The 17848-nt window shown below is 38.8% G+C and overlaps 1 protein-coding gene across 8 annotated transcripts in view; it reads right to left on the bottom strand.

Moving 5' to 3' along the window:
• CRCP (CGRP receptor component) overlaps nt 1–17848 on the bottom strand; it is a 45920-nt gene that overhangs the window by 12588 nt on the left and 15484 nt on the right. For 7 of the 8 annotated variants that reach the window (XM_057314964.1, XM_044390220.3, XM_057314965.1 and 4 more), the window contains exons 3-4: nt 17707–17805; nt 13204–13298 (exon numbers count right to left, since the gene is read on the bottom strand). In XM_057314964.1, coding sequence (XP_057170947.1) covers nt 13204–13298; nt 17707–17805 — 194 coding nt within the window. Of the gene's footprint in view, nt 1–13203; nt 13299–17706; nt 17806–17848 lie in introns of those variants that run through there. The other variant, XM_026515923.4, reaches the window with a different exon arrangement.

The following is a 17848-nucleotide window of genomic DNA, read 5'->3' as shown; positions in this document are numbered from 1 at the left end:
CTCGTATCCCATTTAAATGGCACTAAACACTGCACAGAAAAGCATCAGGCTACTTCTTGATTCTGTGCCTTAGCACATCATGTTCCCTCTGCTCAGAACGAACTAACTCACCTGCACCCGGCTCACTCTTTCTTTATATTAAAACCCAGTGTCACCTCCCAGAGACAAAATGATAAACTCAAATTCCAACACTTCAGTGTCTCTCTACTGTGGCCCCCCTACCATAGCACTTACACTGTGTCCACCTTTGTACCCCCACATAGAGACAAAGCTCAAGGATGAGTTGAAGAAAGAGTCAGGCAGGACTGACTTTTAGGAAAAGTGCAAACAAGAGACAACTATTGAACACGGGGGAGACCTGGGGCAGGATTCCATGCTCTGAAAGTAGCCACGGTCTAGAGAAACCTGACAACCCATCCATCTCCTCTGAGCTTTGCGGGCCCTAGAAATACATGTTCCAAATATGGTGCCAAACCCCCAGAGTAATCTATGTACAGAGGAGCCCCTTTTAGGGCCTCAAAGTTATTTACAAACCTACCTAAGCTGAGTCTCAAAGGCAAGTCCCTCTATTCCTGGCAAACACAGCTGTACGTCTCAGGGAGGAGATCTCGGGATGAGAGCTGGGGCCGTAAGCCAGGCTGCGGTTCTTAAGACCTAAATGCCTCAAGCAAAAATTAAATGATTAAAGAACCAAATGCTTTGGGGAATGAACATGCTATAGAAAAATAACAGGATTTAGTGTTCAAGTATCTTCAAGTTGGGTCTCAATACTACCATTTTGCTGAATAAAGCTATGAAGTTAAAAAACATGGTTCCTACTATACCCTCAAGGACTTTAACAGTGGAGGTATTTAAGCAAATTAATAAAGTTCCACTTTGTACCATGAGAACTAGAAGATTTAAGGGCTATTATCTTGAATCTCCTCTCCCTGAAAGGATGGTAGAGAAAAACTCTCTAAGGGGATATGCAAATATAAGGATTAAAGAACACTTCAGCAGTTTGTTATAAATGTGATTCCTGTCTTATATGGCACTGGCTAGTACAAGATGGTCCAGGTCTTGACGGCATATGGCAAGCAGCCCCTGGGTCATAGGCACTGAGGCCAAGGAAAGCCAATGGGTTGCGATGGTTTGCAACGCCTCAGAGGAGGAGCCAGGCCTCTACAGAGAAAGCAGCCTGCCGGCCCCCTCTACTGGTTGTTTGTAGAACAACACTGCCTGCAGCTTTTGCTTCCGGCTGTCATTGACAACCTATATAAAAACCCTGGAGCACGATCTGTTCCAGAAATCAACCACAATGAAACACAGGCACCAAAAAGTCACGATGAAATTTACAAATCCTCAAATTTAGGATCACAAATGGAAAAAATGAATTTCCCGGAATATTACAATCTGCTTTAAATTTACATAGATTATGGCCAGTCATGAATCAGATTGCAGGACAATTCTCATTTGTGGGTTTCTTTCTTTTCTTTTCTTTTTAATTCAACTCTATGCCCAATGTGGGGCTTGCACCCACAACCCCAAGATCAAGAGTCTCATGCTCTACTGACTGAACCAGCCAAACACCCCATTTTGTGGGTTTCTCCAATGGTAGCCAGGTGCATATTTGTAGCAGAAAAAAATGTAGGGATCGGGAAGTAATACACCAGACCAGACAAATACTGAGAAGAGATCTTAAAAACCAACTATCAGGACTTGCATTGTACGTAAGATGAGAGTGAGACCACCAAAGCCAATCTTTCTAGTGATTGTAACAACAACAAAAATCCCCAGGACTAAATACAAAAGGAATAACCTAAGGACTCTGAAAAGGATACAAAAGTAGGTGGAGTGCAGAGGGAAATAAACTTGAAGAACTAGTTAGTGTGGGGGGACAGGAGTTTCTTTCGCTTTGTTTTCTCTTCTCTCTCACAGCCCTGATCCTCAGGCCGCAGCAGAGCTATGGTGGTAGTTCCAACAGGCAGATAAAACTCCAACCGAAATTCCATCCTTCCAGCCAGAAGACTGGGGAAAGGGGCCCCGGAGACCTAGAAATCTGGATGAAACTCTGCTCAAGGGCAGCTCCCCCAGGAGCCCTGGCAGTGAGTGTAGCCATGACGAGAGTCTCTGTGGTCCAGAGCGCCAAGTAATATCTTTTTCCCCCTTTTCCTCATTATCTCTTCTTGCTTTGCCCTAAGGGGGGCACCAGTAACAACCCTACATGCGTGCGGGCAGCTAAACCCAGTACTTGTGAAGAAATCCAGTACTTATGGCCAGAGAACCAAAAGGGGGGGCTCAAGTGGGTCAAAGAGTACAGGGGCAACCCCAGAGAGGTGGGCTAGAGAAGGAGATTCCCCTATATTTGAGCATCAATTAGCACAAACCCTAGGTTCAGCTTGAGCTATTCACATGCAGAACAGCCCCAAAACAACAAAAACCCAACAGACTCAGCACAGCAAACACACTGAGAAGTGAACATGTTAAACCACCACTCCAGGCTCATTTGCAAAAAGATCCAAAACTGCAGACCAAAGGTTTTAAAAATAAAACTGGGGGTGCCTGGGTGGCTCAGTTGTTAAGCATCTGCCTTCGGCTCAGGGCGTGATCCCAGAGTCCTGGGATCGAGCCCCACATCAGGCTCCTCTGCTGGGAGCCTGCTTCTTCCTCTCCCACTTCCCCTGCTTGTGTTCCCTCACTTGCTGGCTGTTTCTCTCTCTCTGTCAAATAAATAAATAAAATCTTTAAAAAAAAGAAATCCTTGCCCATGGAAGGCAACAGACTTGAGGTGTGAACCTAACTGGGTTGACTGACTGCTAAAAGAAACCAAAAAAAAAAAAAGCCACATTAACCAGAGGCTTTTAACAGGATCAAGTCTAAACAATATAATATTGAAAAGGTCCAAGATATAATTTAAAATTACCTCAATGGAAAGAAAGAAAATACAACTCATTCTCGAGGGAAAACATAATCAACAGATACCAAACCTACAATAACCCATATGTTGGAATTATCAAAGACATTAAAGTAGCTATTATAACATATTCTTGAAATGAGTGGAATAATGTAAGTTCTCAGGAAAGAGACAGAAATTATGACTCTGAGAAACAAACTGAGGGCTTCAGAGGGGAGGGAGGTGGGGGAATGGGATAGGCTGCTGACGGGTAGTAAGGAGGGCATGTATTGCATGGTGCACTGGGTGTTATACGCAACTAATGAATCAAACTTTACATCAGAAACCAGGGATGTACTGTATGGTGACTAACATAATATAATTTAAAAAATTCATTAAAAAATATTATAAATAATAAACAAATGGAAATTTTAGAACTAAAAACATGTATGAAATAAAAAATTCACTGGCTGGCCTTATTAACAAAACGGAGATGACAAAAGTGTGAATTTATAGACAGATCAGTAGAAATCATCTTGTTTGAACAACAAAGAGGGGCAGGGAAAGGAAAAAAATTAACAGAGAGGATTCAGGGAAAATGGCAGGGTGGGAAGAACCAGGAATCCACCTCTCTACCACCTAGAAAACAACTGTCTAGACAACTAGACCTAAACGTAAAATGCAAAACTATAAACACTCCTAGAAGATAATACAGGAGAAAACCCAGATGATCCTGAGTTTGGTGGTGACTTTTCTGCTACAATACCAAAGGCACAATCCGTGAAAAAATTAACCGATAGACTGGACTTCATTAAAATTAAAAACAACTGCTCTGTGAAACATGACATCAAGAAAATGAGAAAACAAACCACAGACTAGGAGAAAATATTTATGAAAGACACAGGATAAAGGACTGTTATCCAAAATATACAACAAATTCTTAAAACAATAAGAAAACAACCCAATTAAAAAATGGCCAAAAGACCTAAACAAACACCTCATCAAAGAAGATATACAGGGGTACCTGGGGGGGGGTGGTTTCAGTTGGTTAAAAGTCTGACTTCAGCTCAGGTCATGATCTCAGGGTCCTGGGATCACGTCCCACATCCGGCTCCTCAGCGGGGAGCCTGCTTCTCCCTCTGCCTGCTGCTTCCCCTGCTTGTGTGAGCATGCATGCGCACACTCTCTCTCTCTCTCTGGCAAATAAATAAAATCTTTAAAAAATAATAATTAAATTAAATTAAACTAAAAATGCAGTTCCTCCTTTGCACGAGTCACATTTCAAATGATCCACAGCTGCATGTGGCTAGAAGCTACTGTACAGGACAGACCAGAGGAATATTTCTATCACTGCAGAAGGTTCCACAAAACAGGACTGCTCTGTGGTCTTTACTGATAAACAGCCTACAGAGGAGCCATGGATTGGAAGAACACAGTCATGTGACAAGGTGCCATCCAGCTGAAATTGCATGTGACAATCAAAGTAGATCTAGAGAAGGAGTGCCTCGTGGTTCAGTCAGTTCAGTGTCCGACTCTTGGTTTCGGCTCGGGTCATGGTCTCATGGGCTGCAGGATTGAGCCCCACATTGGGCTCCACGCTCAGCGGAGAGTCTGCTTGAAAGATTCTCTCCCTCTGCCCTAACCCCCTTTCAAACAAATAAATAAATCTTAAAAAAAAAAGAAAAAAAGTAGATCTAGAGGAAAAGTGATGCATCATTTTCTTTCTTCCCACCCCTTTCCCCAGCTCCTGATCCCCTACTTGCGTTTCATTATCCAAAGCTTTTCGTGTCAACAGGGTCCAACATGTTCCAGTTAAGGAACTAAGAGTGACAACCATACAGATTGTTTGGGAAATGTTAATAAAAAAGTTTGTCTGAAAAAAAAAAAAAGAGAGAACAGAGTGTTGGGGACCTATAGAACTACTTTTAAAGTTCTAATAGTTATCTTTGGAGTTCCAGAAAGAAAAGAGAAAGCGACTGGGGCAGAAAAAATTATTTCAAAATAATGGTCCAAAGCTTCACAAATTTAGTAAGAGGCAAAAATTTACATAATCAAGAAGCTCAGCAAAGATAAACTGGAAAAAAAAAAATCACAATCAGACTTTTGAAGACCAGAGAGAAGAAAAAAACACCAAAAGCAGCTAGAAGAAAATAACACATTATACACTGCATGACCAGATTACTCAACGGAAACCATGGCAGTTAGAAGACACTGAAGTATAAAGTGCTGAAAGAAAAGACCAATCAACCTATGACACTATCCTTCAGGAATGGAAGAAAATAACATTCTCAGTTGAAAGAAAAGTAAGGAAATTTGTATCCAGCAGACCTGTTCTAAAAGAAATGCTAATGAAAGTTTTTCAGGCTAAAGTAAATGGTAAGAAGTACACATGGAACTTCAGAAAGAAGAGCAAGGGGCGCCTGGGTGGCTCAGTCGGTTAAGCATCTGCCTTCAGCTTGGGTCGTGATCCCAGGGTCCTGGGATCGAGTCCTGCATCGGGCTCTCTGCTCAACAGGGAGCCTGCTTCTCCCTCCCCCTCTGCCCCAACCCCCTGTCAAATTAATTAATTAAATCTTAAAAAAAAAAAAAAGAGCAAAATGAGTGGTAAAAATCTGGGTAAACATAAAAAACTATTTTTATCCTCCTAATCTTTAAAATATGTAAAAGTATATAAAGTAAATGTTAAAACACCACTAAATACTATTTTCAATGATACAGATGTAATAAATATGACAACTACAACATAAAAGGGAGAAGTTAAGGGACTTATATATATTTTACTCAGTGGTAAAATATTAACTCTATCTGGACTGTAAATGATTAGGTGTGCAAATTGTTACCACTAAGCAAAATACACAAAAAGATATAGCCAAAAAGCAAAAAGATACATTTTTTTTCAGATTACATTTTTGTAAGTAATCTCTACACCCAATGTGAGGCTTGAACTCACGATCCCGAGATTAAGTGCTGCACGCTCCCCCAACTAAGTCAGCCAGGTGCCCCAAAAAGATACATTTTTAAAGACTAAAGGAACAAGAACCATATGAACACCTCAAGAGACAAAGAAAAAGCAACTGACATAATCAACATCCAGTCATGATAAAAATCTTGGCAAACTTCCTAAAACTGGTAAAGGGCATCCATGAAAAACCTAAGCTAACATACTTACTGGTAAATTAACTGAAAGCCTTCTTCCCCTAACATCAGGGACAAGGTAAAGATGTCTGCTCTTACCACTCCTACTGAACATGATACAGTAACATTATGGTCCTAGCCAGAACATGAGACAGGGAAAAGAAATAAAGGCAAAAAGATCTGAAAAAACTTTTAACATTCTGCATTCACAAATACCATCACTGTCCACATAGAAAAATCACAAAGAACATACTAAAAAAAGCTCCTGGTATTAGTAAATGGATTTAGCAAGGCTGTGCAGCATTGGATCAATATAGACAAATCAGCTGTATTTCTCTACATTAGCATTAAACATCTGGAAATCAGTGCTATTTCCAATAGTACCAAAAATTATTAAATTCACAGGTTTAAATCTAATAAGTTATGCAGAACCTGTATGCTGAACTACAGAAACAGTGATGAAAGAAATTAAAGTCCTAAATAAGTGGAGAGATACACTGTTTCCATGGATTAGATATTGATACTGATATGGTAATAATTTTTCCCCAAAAACTTATGTAATGAAATCCCAAACCGCAGGATCTGTTCAAGATGCTGATTAAAAAATTTATAGTAAGGGATGCCTCTAATAGATCTTTAAAAAATTTTATATAAAAAGGCAAAGGAACTAGAAAAGCCAAACAAACTAGAAAAACCAAAACAATTTTGAAAATGAACGAAATTGAAGAACTTTTACTATTTGATTTCACACTTACTACACAAAGCTGCAGTGATCAAGACAGTGTGGTACTGACAGAAAAACAGACACATAGATCAAAGGAGCAATACAGAATGAAGTAACAGAATCAACAGATTTCTTATAAAACAGCAAAGGCAATTCAACAAAGAAAGGATGGTCTTTTCAACAAATGGTACTGAAACACTTTGAAATCTACACACACACACACACACACACACACACACACACTGAATCTCAACCCTTATCTCACAACATACCCTCAAGACCAACTCAAAATGGATTACTTCTAGGGGCGCCTGGGTGGCGCAGTCGTTAAGCATCTGCCTTTGGCTCAGGGCGTGATCCCAGCATTCTGGGATCGAGCCCCACATAGGACTCCTCTGCTAGGAGCCTGCTTCTTCCTCTCCCACTCCCCCTGCTTGTGTTCCCTCTCTTCCTGGCTGTCTCTGTCAAATAAATTAAAAAAAAAAAAAAAATCTTAAAAAAAAAAAAAGGATTACTTTTGGAAGAAAACATAAGAGAAAAATCTTTGTTAACCCTGGACATGGCAGAATTTTTACATAAAACGTTAAAGGCGGGATGCAGAAGACAAAAAAGAAAAGATAAATTTGACTCCATCAAAACCTTCTGCTCTGAGAAAGTGTTAAGAGAATGAAAAGAAAGGGGCACCTGGGTGGCTCAGTCAGTTGGGCCTTTGGCTCAGATCATGACCTCGGGGTCCTGGGAAGAAGCCCTGCGTCAGGCTCCTTGCTCAGCGGGGAGGCTACTTCTCCCTCTCCCTTGGACCCTCTCCCCCTGCTCATGATTTCTCTCCCTCTTTCTCTCTCTCAAATAAATAAAATCTTTAAAAAAGAGAGCAAACAAAAAAACCCACAAACTGGAGAAAATATCTGCAAATTACATACTGAACAAAGGACTTACATCCAGGATATACAAAGAATTCTTAAATCTATGCAATTAAAAAAACAATAAAATAATGGACAAAATATTCAGACACTTCACCCAAGAAGATAAAATAAGAACAAGAAAATGCTCCACATTAGTCATTATTAAGGAAATGTAATTAAAACCAAAATGAGGGATGCCTGGGTGGCTCAGTCAGTTAAGCGTCTGACTCTTGATTTTGGCTCGGGTTGTGATCTCATGGGTGGGAAGACTGAGCCCTGTGTCAGGCTCTGCACTCAGTAGGGAGTCTGCTTGGGGATTCTCTCCCTCAGACCCTTCGCCTGCATGCATGCTCGCTCTCTCCCTCTCTCTAAATAAATAAATAAATCTCAAAAAAAAAAAAAAAAAAGCCAAACCCACAATGAGATACCCCTTCAAACCAATGTAACAGCTAAAATAAAAATTACTAAAAATACCAAGTACCAGTGAGGATATGAAGTGGAACTCTCTTACACTGCCAGAGAGAATGCAAAATGCTTCAGTCACTTTAGAAAAGAGTTGGCAATTTCTTACAGAGTTCAACTTATTCTCACACAAAACTTTATGAGGTGCTTACAGTAGCTTTATGCGTAACTGCCAAAAGCTGGAAACATCTCAATGTCTTTCAACTGATGAGTGAATGAACAAACCGCAGTACATCCATATAGTGGAACACTACTCAGCAATAACAAGGAACAAATAACAATGTGGATAAATCACAAATGCAGTACGTAGATGGAAAGAAGACATACTCAAAAGGCTATATATTGTATGATTCCATTTGTATGATTTTCTGGAAAGGGAAAATCTATAGGAAAAGAAAACAGATCAGTTGCTAGGCACTGGGCACAGGGGAAGGGATTAATTACAAAAGACAGAATGAGGTTATTTCTGGGGGGTAACAGAACTGCTCTGCAATACACATGATTTACTTGTATATTAATGACATGATGAATCATTTTAAAAGAAATATTTATATGAGTCCAACACTGACTCTAAGATTTCTGGGAGTGAAAATTTCTCTTGCCTGGGTATTGGAAGAGTAGCTCTGTTCTCTTCCCCCAGAAGAAAAAGTTCCTTCTCAATACCCAAGCATGGACAACCAAAGGGCCCACTGGGTCCCTATCTTGATACACACACTAACCAACTTTCTCAGAAAAACAACATGAAACTTTGGGTAAGCTGGAAGAATTCACTACTGGGTTACCCCTTACTCTGTGCGTGATTTGGGGCACATACGTAACTTACCTGAGCCTCAGTTCACCCATCTGTACAACACTGCGTTGGCTATCACGATTGAGTCAGTGTGTATAAAACAGCCAAAACCTCACTTCTCCTACACTTAAATGCTCTCTTCTCACCTTCCATTTCCCTTTCCCTCATTTTCTACAGAAACACTTCCAATGGAAGTCAGCCCCTTCTCAGAGCTATCTTCCAATTTTTGAAGCATTTGATTATGTGCATTTCTTAAAATGATTTTCAGCTATCAAAAAAGGCCAGGCATCCCCTACTACTTCAAACACCACAAACCATTAACCATAAAGGTTATACTAAAGGCAGGCAACAAAGCTACACCAGTGAGGATTCAACTACTGCTCTTTTCATTATAAACACAACGTGCTTCAAGACGTTTTATCAATATTAAAGGTTGTAATGGTCAAAAAGCATTTAGACTAAACTAATGATTTCAACTGATTACACCTGCTTTTTCCTCTTCCACTCCCCCTGCTTGTGTTCTCTCTCTCGCCATCTCTGTCAAATAAATAAATAAAATCTTTTAAAAAATAATAAATAAAATAATAAATAAATAAATGAGAAAAAGAAATAAAAGCATGCAAATTGAAAAAGAAGAAGTAAAATTATCTCTGCTCACAGACAACATTACGTTACAAGTAGAAAACCTAAAGATTCTACAAAAAACTGTTAGAACTGATAAACAATTTCAGCAAAGTTACAGGATATGAAATCAACACACAAAAACCAGCTGTGTTTCTACCACTAACAATCTGAAAAGGGAATTAAGAAAACAATTCCATTTACAATAGCACTGAAAAAAATAAAATACTTAGGAATAAATTTAACCAAGGAGGTGAAAGACCATACACTGAAGACTATACAATGTTGCTGAAAGAAATTAAAGAAGACACAAATGGAAAGACATCCCATGTTTTTGGGACTGTGAAACTTAACATTGTTAAGATGGCCATACTTACCCACAGCAAACTACAGATTGAACGTAATCCCTATCAAAATCCCAATAGCATTTTTTGCAGAAATAGAAAAAAAACATACAGAAACCCCAAGGGACCCTAAATAACCCAAACAATCTTGAAAAAGAATATAGCTGGAGATGTCACATTTCTTGACTTCAAAACTTACTATAAAACTACAGCAATAGCAATCAAAACAGTATAGTATTAGTGTAAAGACAGACATGTAGCCCAATGGAACAGAGTGTAGAAATAAACTCTCACATGTATGGTCAAATGATTTTTGACAAGGGTGCCGAGATTATTCAATGGGTAAGTACAATCTTTTCAACAAATTGTGGTGGGAAAATGGCATAGCCACATGTAAAAGAATGAAGGTGAATCCTTATTTTACACCACACACAAAAATTAATTCAAAATGAATCTAACATCTAAACAGAAGACATAAAAGTATAAAACTCTCGGGGCGCCTGGGTGGCACAGCAGTTAAGCGTCTGCCTTCAGCTCAGGGCGTGATCCCAGCGTTATGGGACCAAGCCCCACATCAGGCTCCTCCACTATGAGCCTGCTTCTTCCTCTCCCATTCCCCCTGCTTGTGTTCCCTCTCTCGCTGGCTGTCTCTATCTCTGTCAAATAAATAAATAAAATCTTCAAAAAAAAAAAAAAAAAAAGTATAAAACTCTCAAAAAAAAAATAGTGGAAAAGCTTTATGACTTTGGATTTGACAATGATTTCTTAGATATGACACAAAGGCACAAATAAGAAACGAGAAATACACATTTGGACTTCAAAATCTGGACAAATTTTTGGACAAAGATGACTGACATCACTAAATAAATGCAAAACAAAACCACAATGATAATGCTTCACACCTATTAAGATGGCTATTATCAAAAAAACGGAAGACAACTGTTGACAAGGATGTGGAGAAACTGGAACCCTCATGCACTGCTTGGGGGTAAGTAATGGTGTAGCCACTACGGAAATCAGTATGGCAGTTTTGCAAAAAGTTAGAATAGCAATTTGACTTCTGCTGAGTCTCAAAGATATTTGTACACACATGTTCATAGCAGCATCATTACGCACAATAGCTAAAAGGTGAAAACAACTTAGGTATATATCAACAGATATATGAATATATAAAATATCATGCAGTGTTCAAAAGGAAGGCAAATTTGACACATGCTACAACAGGGATGAAACTGAAGACATTATGGTAAATGAAATTAGCCAGTCACAAAAGGACAAATACTGCATGATCCCCTAAAAAGAGGTACTCAGAGTTCATGAGAGAAAGCAGACTGGTGGTTACCAGGCGCTCTACAGAAGGTAGGGAATGTGGAGAGTCATTATTTAGTAAGTGCAAAGTTTCAGTTTTGCAAGATGAAAAATATTCTGTGGGTGGATGGCAGTGATGGTTGTACAACAATGTGAATGCACCTCATGAACCGCACACTTAAAAATGACTTAAATGGTAAAACAAAAAATAATTATTTTAATTAATTTTAAAAATATTAAATATTCAATTTTTTAAAAAAAGACATACTATATGATTCCACTTAGTATCTGGAGTAGACAAATTCATACAAACAAAAGACCGAATGGGGGCTGCCAGGGGCTGAGGTTAGGGGGAAATGGAAGTTGTTTAATTGGTATAGAGTTTCAGTTTTGCAAGATTAAAAACTTCTGGATATTAGTTGCACAACATGTGAATATATTTAACACTAATGAATTGTACACTTAAAAGCAGTTAGGATGACAAAATTTACCAAAGTAAAAAAATAAAATACACACACACACCCACACACACACGAATTATGTTTCCCTTCAAAGTGCATTTGGACAAGAGAGGCAAGAGAAGTACACTTAGTTTATTGATAGTGTATCAGCTGTGTGTCTGAAATAACACCAATGTTTCCTTCAAAAGAAAATTATTAATTATCCTCAATGAATGACAGAAGCTTTTGAGATTTATCAGCTCTGTATCAACTCTAAAAGACAAGAGCTAGTGTTCTTCTCATGTAAACTCTTAATCTAATTTTTTTAGAAAAGATTTTATTTATTTGACAGAGACAGAGCACAAGCAGCAGGAGCAGCAGAGGCAGAGGGAGAAGCAGACTCCCCACTGAGCAGGGAGCCAAATGTGGGGCTTGATCCCGGGACCCTGGGATCATGACCTGAGTCAGAGGCAGACACTTAACCGACTAAGCCACCCAGGCATCCCTCTTAATCTAATTCTTAATGATGCTTTTAATTCCTACAGGCTTAATTTATTCAAGAAGGTCACCAGGAAAAGAAATCGAGCTCTAAAGAAGACGAATATTATCAAGCCATTTTTGCCCTGAGTAAACACAATTTTCAAATGACTTAACTGGTCAATTTTATAAAGAGCACTTTAATTTGTGAACCCTATTTTCAACAAATTTGCCCTGAGTGCTGTAAAGGGGTTATGGGGCAGGTCACAGAACTGGGACTCAAAAAAAAACCCAAAAAGATTTTAAGATTAAAAAAATCCCATTAAATTCTGTTTCTGGCTCTAGAAGGATCCTTGTGTCTAAGTCTCAGTTGTCTTATGCACAATACCATGATCCTACTTTAAAAGAGCACTGCATGTTAATTATCATTCAAAACCCAACAAAAAAGAAATACGCTATTACTGAGGATGGTTTTTGTAAACTATCTTTTTCATTATGTGTCACATGCTTTTCCTACTTAAAATTTTTACTACAGTGATTTGAAAGGGCACATGCACCCCAACGTTTAGAGCAGCAACGTCCACAATAGCCAAAATACGGAAAGAGCCTAGCTGTCCATCGACAGATGAATGAATAAAGGTGTGGTACACACACACACACACACGCACACACACACACACACACACACACACACACACACACAGTGGACTATTACTCAGCCATCAAAAAGAATGAAATCTTGCCATTTGCAATGACATGGATGGAACTAGAGGGTATTATGCTAAGTGACATAAGTCAGAGAAAGACAAATCCATATGATTTCACTTCTACGTGGAATTTAAGAAACAAAACAGATGAACATAGGGGAAGGGATGAAAAACCAAAATAAGATTAAATCAGAGATAAATCATAAGACTCTTAACTATAGGAAACAAACTGAGGGTTCCTGGAGGGGAGAAGGGTGGTGGGATGGGGTAACTGGGTGATGGGCATTAAGGAGGGCACTTGATGTAATGAGCACTGGCTGTTACATGCAACTGATGAATCACTAAATTCTACCCCTGAAACTAATAATACACTAAATGCTAACTAAATTTAAATTAAAAATAAAAAAATTTTTTTACTTACTTGGTCAACTTGTGGCTTTTCATTGCTGTGAGAAATTCTCTAACAATCTCAGGACTCTGGTGCCTGCATGGTGTTTTTGATATGTATTTTAACGTCTACCCCAAAAAAAGAAAGAAAAAGTAAGCATAAGACAAAAAACCTGAATGAGAAAAAGGGAAGACAATAGCTATAATTTAGTATTCTAAAATTTTCTTTCAAAAATCTTCTATGAAAGGGCATCTGTGTGGCTCAGTCAGCTGAGCACCTGACTCTTGATTTCGGCTCAGGTCATGATCTCAGGGTCATGGGATCAAGCCCCGCCTACGGCTCCTGCTTGTCCCTCTCTCTCCCCTTTTGCACCCCTCCTCCATGGTGCATGCCCGCTCTCTAATAAATCTTAAAAAAAAAAATCTTCTATAAAACAAATGCCTTCAGGAGAGTCAGTCTTCATAGGATGGGAATTCCTCAAAAAGAAAACCAGTGACTAGAAGAGGAAGAATAATGAATGACATTCTAGAAGAAAGCTTTTCTGATCTTCAAAAAAAAAAAAGAAAGAAAAAGAAAAAACTCAATCTGATAATTGTGTCATATTTCAAACAATTTTTTTAGTGATATATATATACACAATGGAAATTACTCAGCCATCAAAAAAAAAAATGAAATCTTGCCATTTGCAACAACGTGGATGGAGCTAGACGGTATATGCTAAGTGAAATAAGTCAATCAGAGAAAGACAATTATCATATGATCTCACTGATATGTGGAATTCAAGAAACAAAACAGAGGATCATAGCAGAAGAGAGGAAAAAATAAAACAAAACGAATCCAGAGAGGGAGACAAACCATAAGAGACTCTTAGTCATAGGAAACAAACTGAGGGTTGCTGGAGGGGAGGTGGGTGGAGGGATGGGGTAAATGGGTGATGGACATTAAGGAGGGCATGTGATATAATGAGCACTGGGTGTTCTATAAGACTAATGAATCACAGACCTGTACCTCTGAAACCAATATTACATTATATGTTAATTATTGAATTTAAATTAAAAAAGGAAATAAACATGGATTAACAGAAGTTTGAAAACTCAAAAAAACAAAAGAAAAGAAAAAATAAAAACAGGGAACCCAAAGAATAAAACAGTCGCCAGTCCACAGGGATATAAGTAAATAAAAGGATGAGAAGGAACAAGTGTTTCCTACAGAAGAATTCTGTGTTAAATGTGGAAGGAATGAGGGAAATAAATCACCATTAGGCAATTGAACCATAGTAATAATTACTGCAGAAAAGACATACCAATGAATACTAAAATTAATGGGCAAAAGCTTTAAGTGGGATATTTGCATAGTCTCAAAGCATCTTCCCCAAAATATTTATTTTTTTTTAATTTTTTTTTAAAGATTTTATTTATTTATTCGACAGAGATAGAGACAGCCAGCGAGAGAGGGAACACAAGCAGGGGGAGTGGGAGAGGAAGAAGCAGGCTCATAACGGAGGAGCCTGATGTGGGACTCGATCCCAGAACGCCGGGATCATGCCCTGAGCCGAAGGCAGACGCTTAACCGCTGTGCCACCCAGGCGCCCCCAAAATATTTATTAATTACTGTGATGCTTTTAATATATGTCCTCAAATTCTTTGATCTCCTTCCCTTCAAGAAGTGAAGCCTAATCCCCTCCCCCTTGAATGGGCTGGATGTGGTGAATCCTATCTAACTAATACAAAGTGGAAATGGAAAATCAGTAACTTTACAGTGGAGAAACCAGGCAGATACCACCTTAACCAAGTAAACAAATTCACAGCATCAGTAAGAAGACACTGATGCACCCTATACTATGCAATGAGAAGGGCACATCCCTTTTGTGGCATTCTTCCCCAAAAGCCATAACTCCAGTCTGTTCACAAGAAAACATCAAGCAAACCAAAATGGAGGGACATTCTACAAATACTTGACCATTACTCTTCAGAAGTATCAAGGTCATGCATGGAAGATGAGGAAAGACTAAGAACCCATTACCAGACTGGAGGATATTAAGGAGACATGGTAACTAAATACAAAATAGTATCCTTGAACAGAAAAAAAACATTAATGGAAAAACAGAAAATTTGAATAAAATCTTTGTGTAATTTTCTTAGTTTTAAAAATTGTGCCATGATTATATAAGATATTAACATCAGGGAAAACTAAGGGAAGGGCATATGGGTACTCTCGGCACCATGTTTATAACTTCTGTAAGGCTATAATTATCTCAAAATAAAAGGCTTTTACTTTTTCTCAAAGAGGGAACCCCACCTAGACATAACTTGAAAGGAACTTCAAACCTGAAAAGTAAACAGTAACCTCAAGCATCTAAGTGAAGCGTCTCTCCCAAGTGCAAAAATCAGGTTGGTCTCAGACTCCTCTGTAACAACAAACACCAACAGGCTAAGTAATACCTGTAGAGCCTTGCAGAAAGAAAGCTGAACCCAAGAACTCCATGTTCAGATGAGGTGCTATTCACATTAAGAACACTAGAAATATATTCTCAGGCATAAAATGTCTCAAAACATTTAACACCACAATAACTTTCCTTAAGGAACCATGAATTAAAATATGTAACAGAGTTGCAGTGAGTTTAAACTAATTTGGCTATAAAACTAATTACCAACAAACATTTCATTTTCTTTTTTTTTAAAGATTTTATTTATTTATTCATTCGACAGAGATAGAGACAGCCAGCGAGAGAGGGAACACAAGCAGGGGGAGTGGGAGAGGAAGAAGCAGGCTCATAGCAGAGGAGCCTGATGTGGGGCTCGATCCCAGAACGCCGGGATCACGCCCTGAGCCGAAGGCAGACGCTTAACCGCTGTGCCACCCAGGCGCCCCTCATTTTCTTTTTTGAAAGAGATGAACGGTATAACATAAAAGAACATGAGTGTATAAATGAATGAGAGATTTTTTTTGAGAAAGAGAGCACAGGTATGCACAAGCTGGGGGCAGAGAAGGCAGAGAGAGAGGGAGAAAGAATCTTAAGCAGGCTCCACGCTGAGTGTGGCTCAACCTCATGATCTTGAGATCATAACCTGAGCCAAAATCAAGAGTGAGATGTTTAACCGACTGATCTACCCAGGCGCCCCTGAATGACAGGATTTTAAACACATGATTAGATGAACATAACTGGATAGGGAGGAATGGTGACAAAAGTGCTAAACACCCCTTAATTTCCTTAAAAGGGATTATAGTAACTTAATCCAGGTTTAATTGTGTCTTTGGAAAGATAAAGATAATTAAAACTCTATCCTTTGTAGAGACGAATCAGATGTGAAAGAAAATAAAAGAAAACATAAATTAAAATGACAGATACAAAATAAAACATCACATAAAACAAATACGATGACTTAAACTTTTTTAAGGATAAAGCATAAGGTTGGGAGAAAATAGCAAAATGTCAACTAGATGTTAAAATTGTAAATTACTTTTGCTTTCTTCTTTATACTTTTTGGTACTTTGTAAGTTTTTTACAATAAAAAACATTACTTTTTGTGTAATAAAGAATTTGGCTTTGCCCAAAGAGATAGTTGGGCCTTTGCCCTCAGCTCCTAGGAGGCAATCTCTAGACCTTGGGAGTGTTACACTCAATAGGAGTATCTTTGTCTGGAGGCCTTAGGTCATACTGAATAGTCTTAAAAAAAATGTGACTTAGAGTAGGGGCTTTGGGTCATGCAGTATCAGTGTACCTAGAGGCTGAGATGAACAAATCAATCCTCAATCACGTCTATATGATAGAGCCCAAATAAAAATTTGGGACACCGAAGTTTAGCTGAGCTTCCCTGGCTGACAATAATACGTATGTATTATCACACACCAATTTTCAAGAGAGAAACATATTCTTTTTTTTTTTTTTTTTTTAAAGATTTCTTTAAATTTATTCAACAGAGACAGCCAGCGAGAGAGGGAACACAAGCAGGGGGAGTGGGAGAGGAAGAAGCAGGCTCATAGCGGAGGAGCCTGATGTGGGGCTCGATCCCAGAACGCCGGGATCATGCCCTGAGCCGAAGGCAGACGCTTAACCGCTGTGCCACCCAGGCGCCCCTAGAGAGAAACATATTCTGACTCCACATTAGAGGACAACAGAAGCTCTGAGCTAGAATTTCTCCTAAATGGAATTTCTCCCCATATGCTTTTTCCCATGGCCAATTTTAACCTGTATCCTTTTAATGTAATAAATTACAACTGAATACAATAGCTTTCAGTGAGTTCTGAGTACTTCCAGTGAATTACTGAATCCAAGGGTGGTCCTAGGGATCCCTGACATGCAAATGGTGTTAGAATTGAGGGCAGTCTTTTGATTATTCCCTCCAAGTTTATCACTGGCTAACCCTCACCACTGGCCAAACTCCTTCCACTTGTATAATCAGAATAAAACTGGGTTACAGTAAAACTACTCAAATCAAGTAAGAGGTAGTCATGATTTGATGGATAGTCATTTGCGGAATAAACCAATCCCCCTCAATGGTAGTTTGGGTAGACCTTGCAGAAGCATAGGCTTACTTCATAGGTGATAGTATTCAAGTTCTGTTGCCCAGAACTGTGTTTGTTCTTTCCACTTTCTTTCCGTTGCTCTTTCAGATCAGTCAGTAACTGGAACACCTAGGAAGTGATAAAATATTTTTATGAATATTTGTGAGAAATG

This window comes from Ursus arctos, unplaced genomic scaffold (assembly GCF_023065955.2).
Source record: "Ursus arctos isolate Adak ecotype North America unplaced genomic scaffold, UrsArc2.0 scaffold_2, whole genome shotgun sequence".
Taxonomy (NCBI): Eukaryota; Metazoa; Chordata; class Mammalia; order Carnivora; family Ursidae; genus Ursus; species Ursus arctos.
The sequence above is the reverse complement of the archived record's forward strand: the minus strand, read 5'-3'. Positions and strand labels throughout refer to the sequence as shown.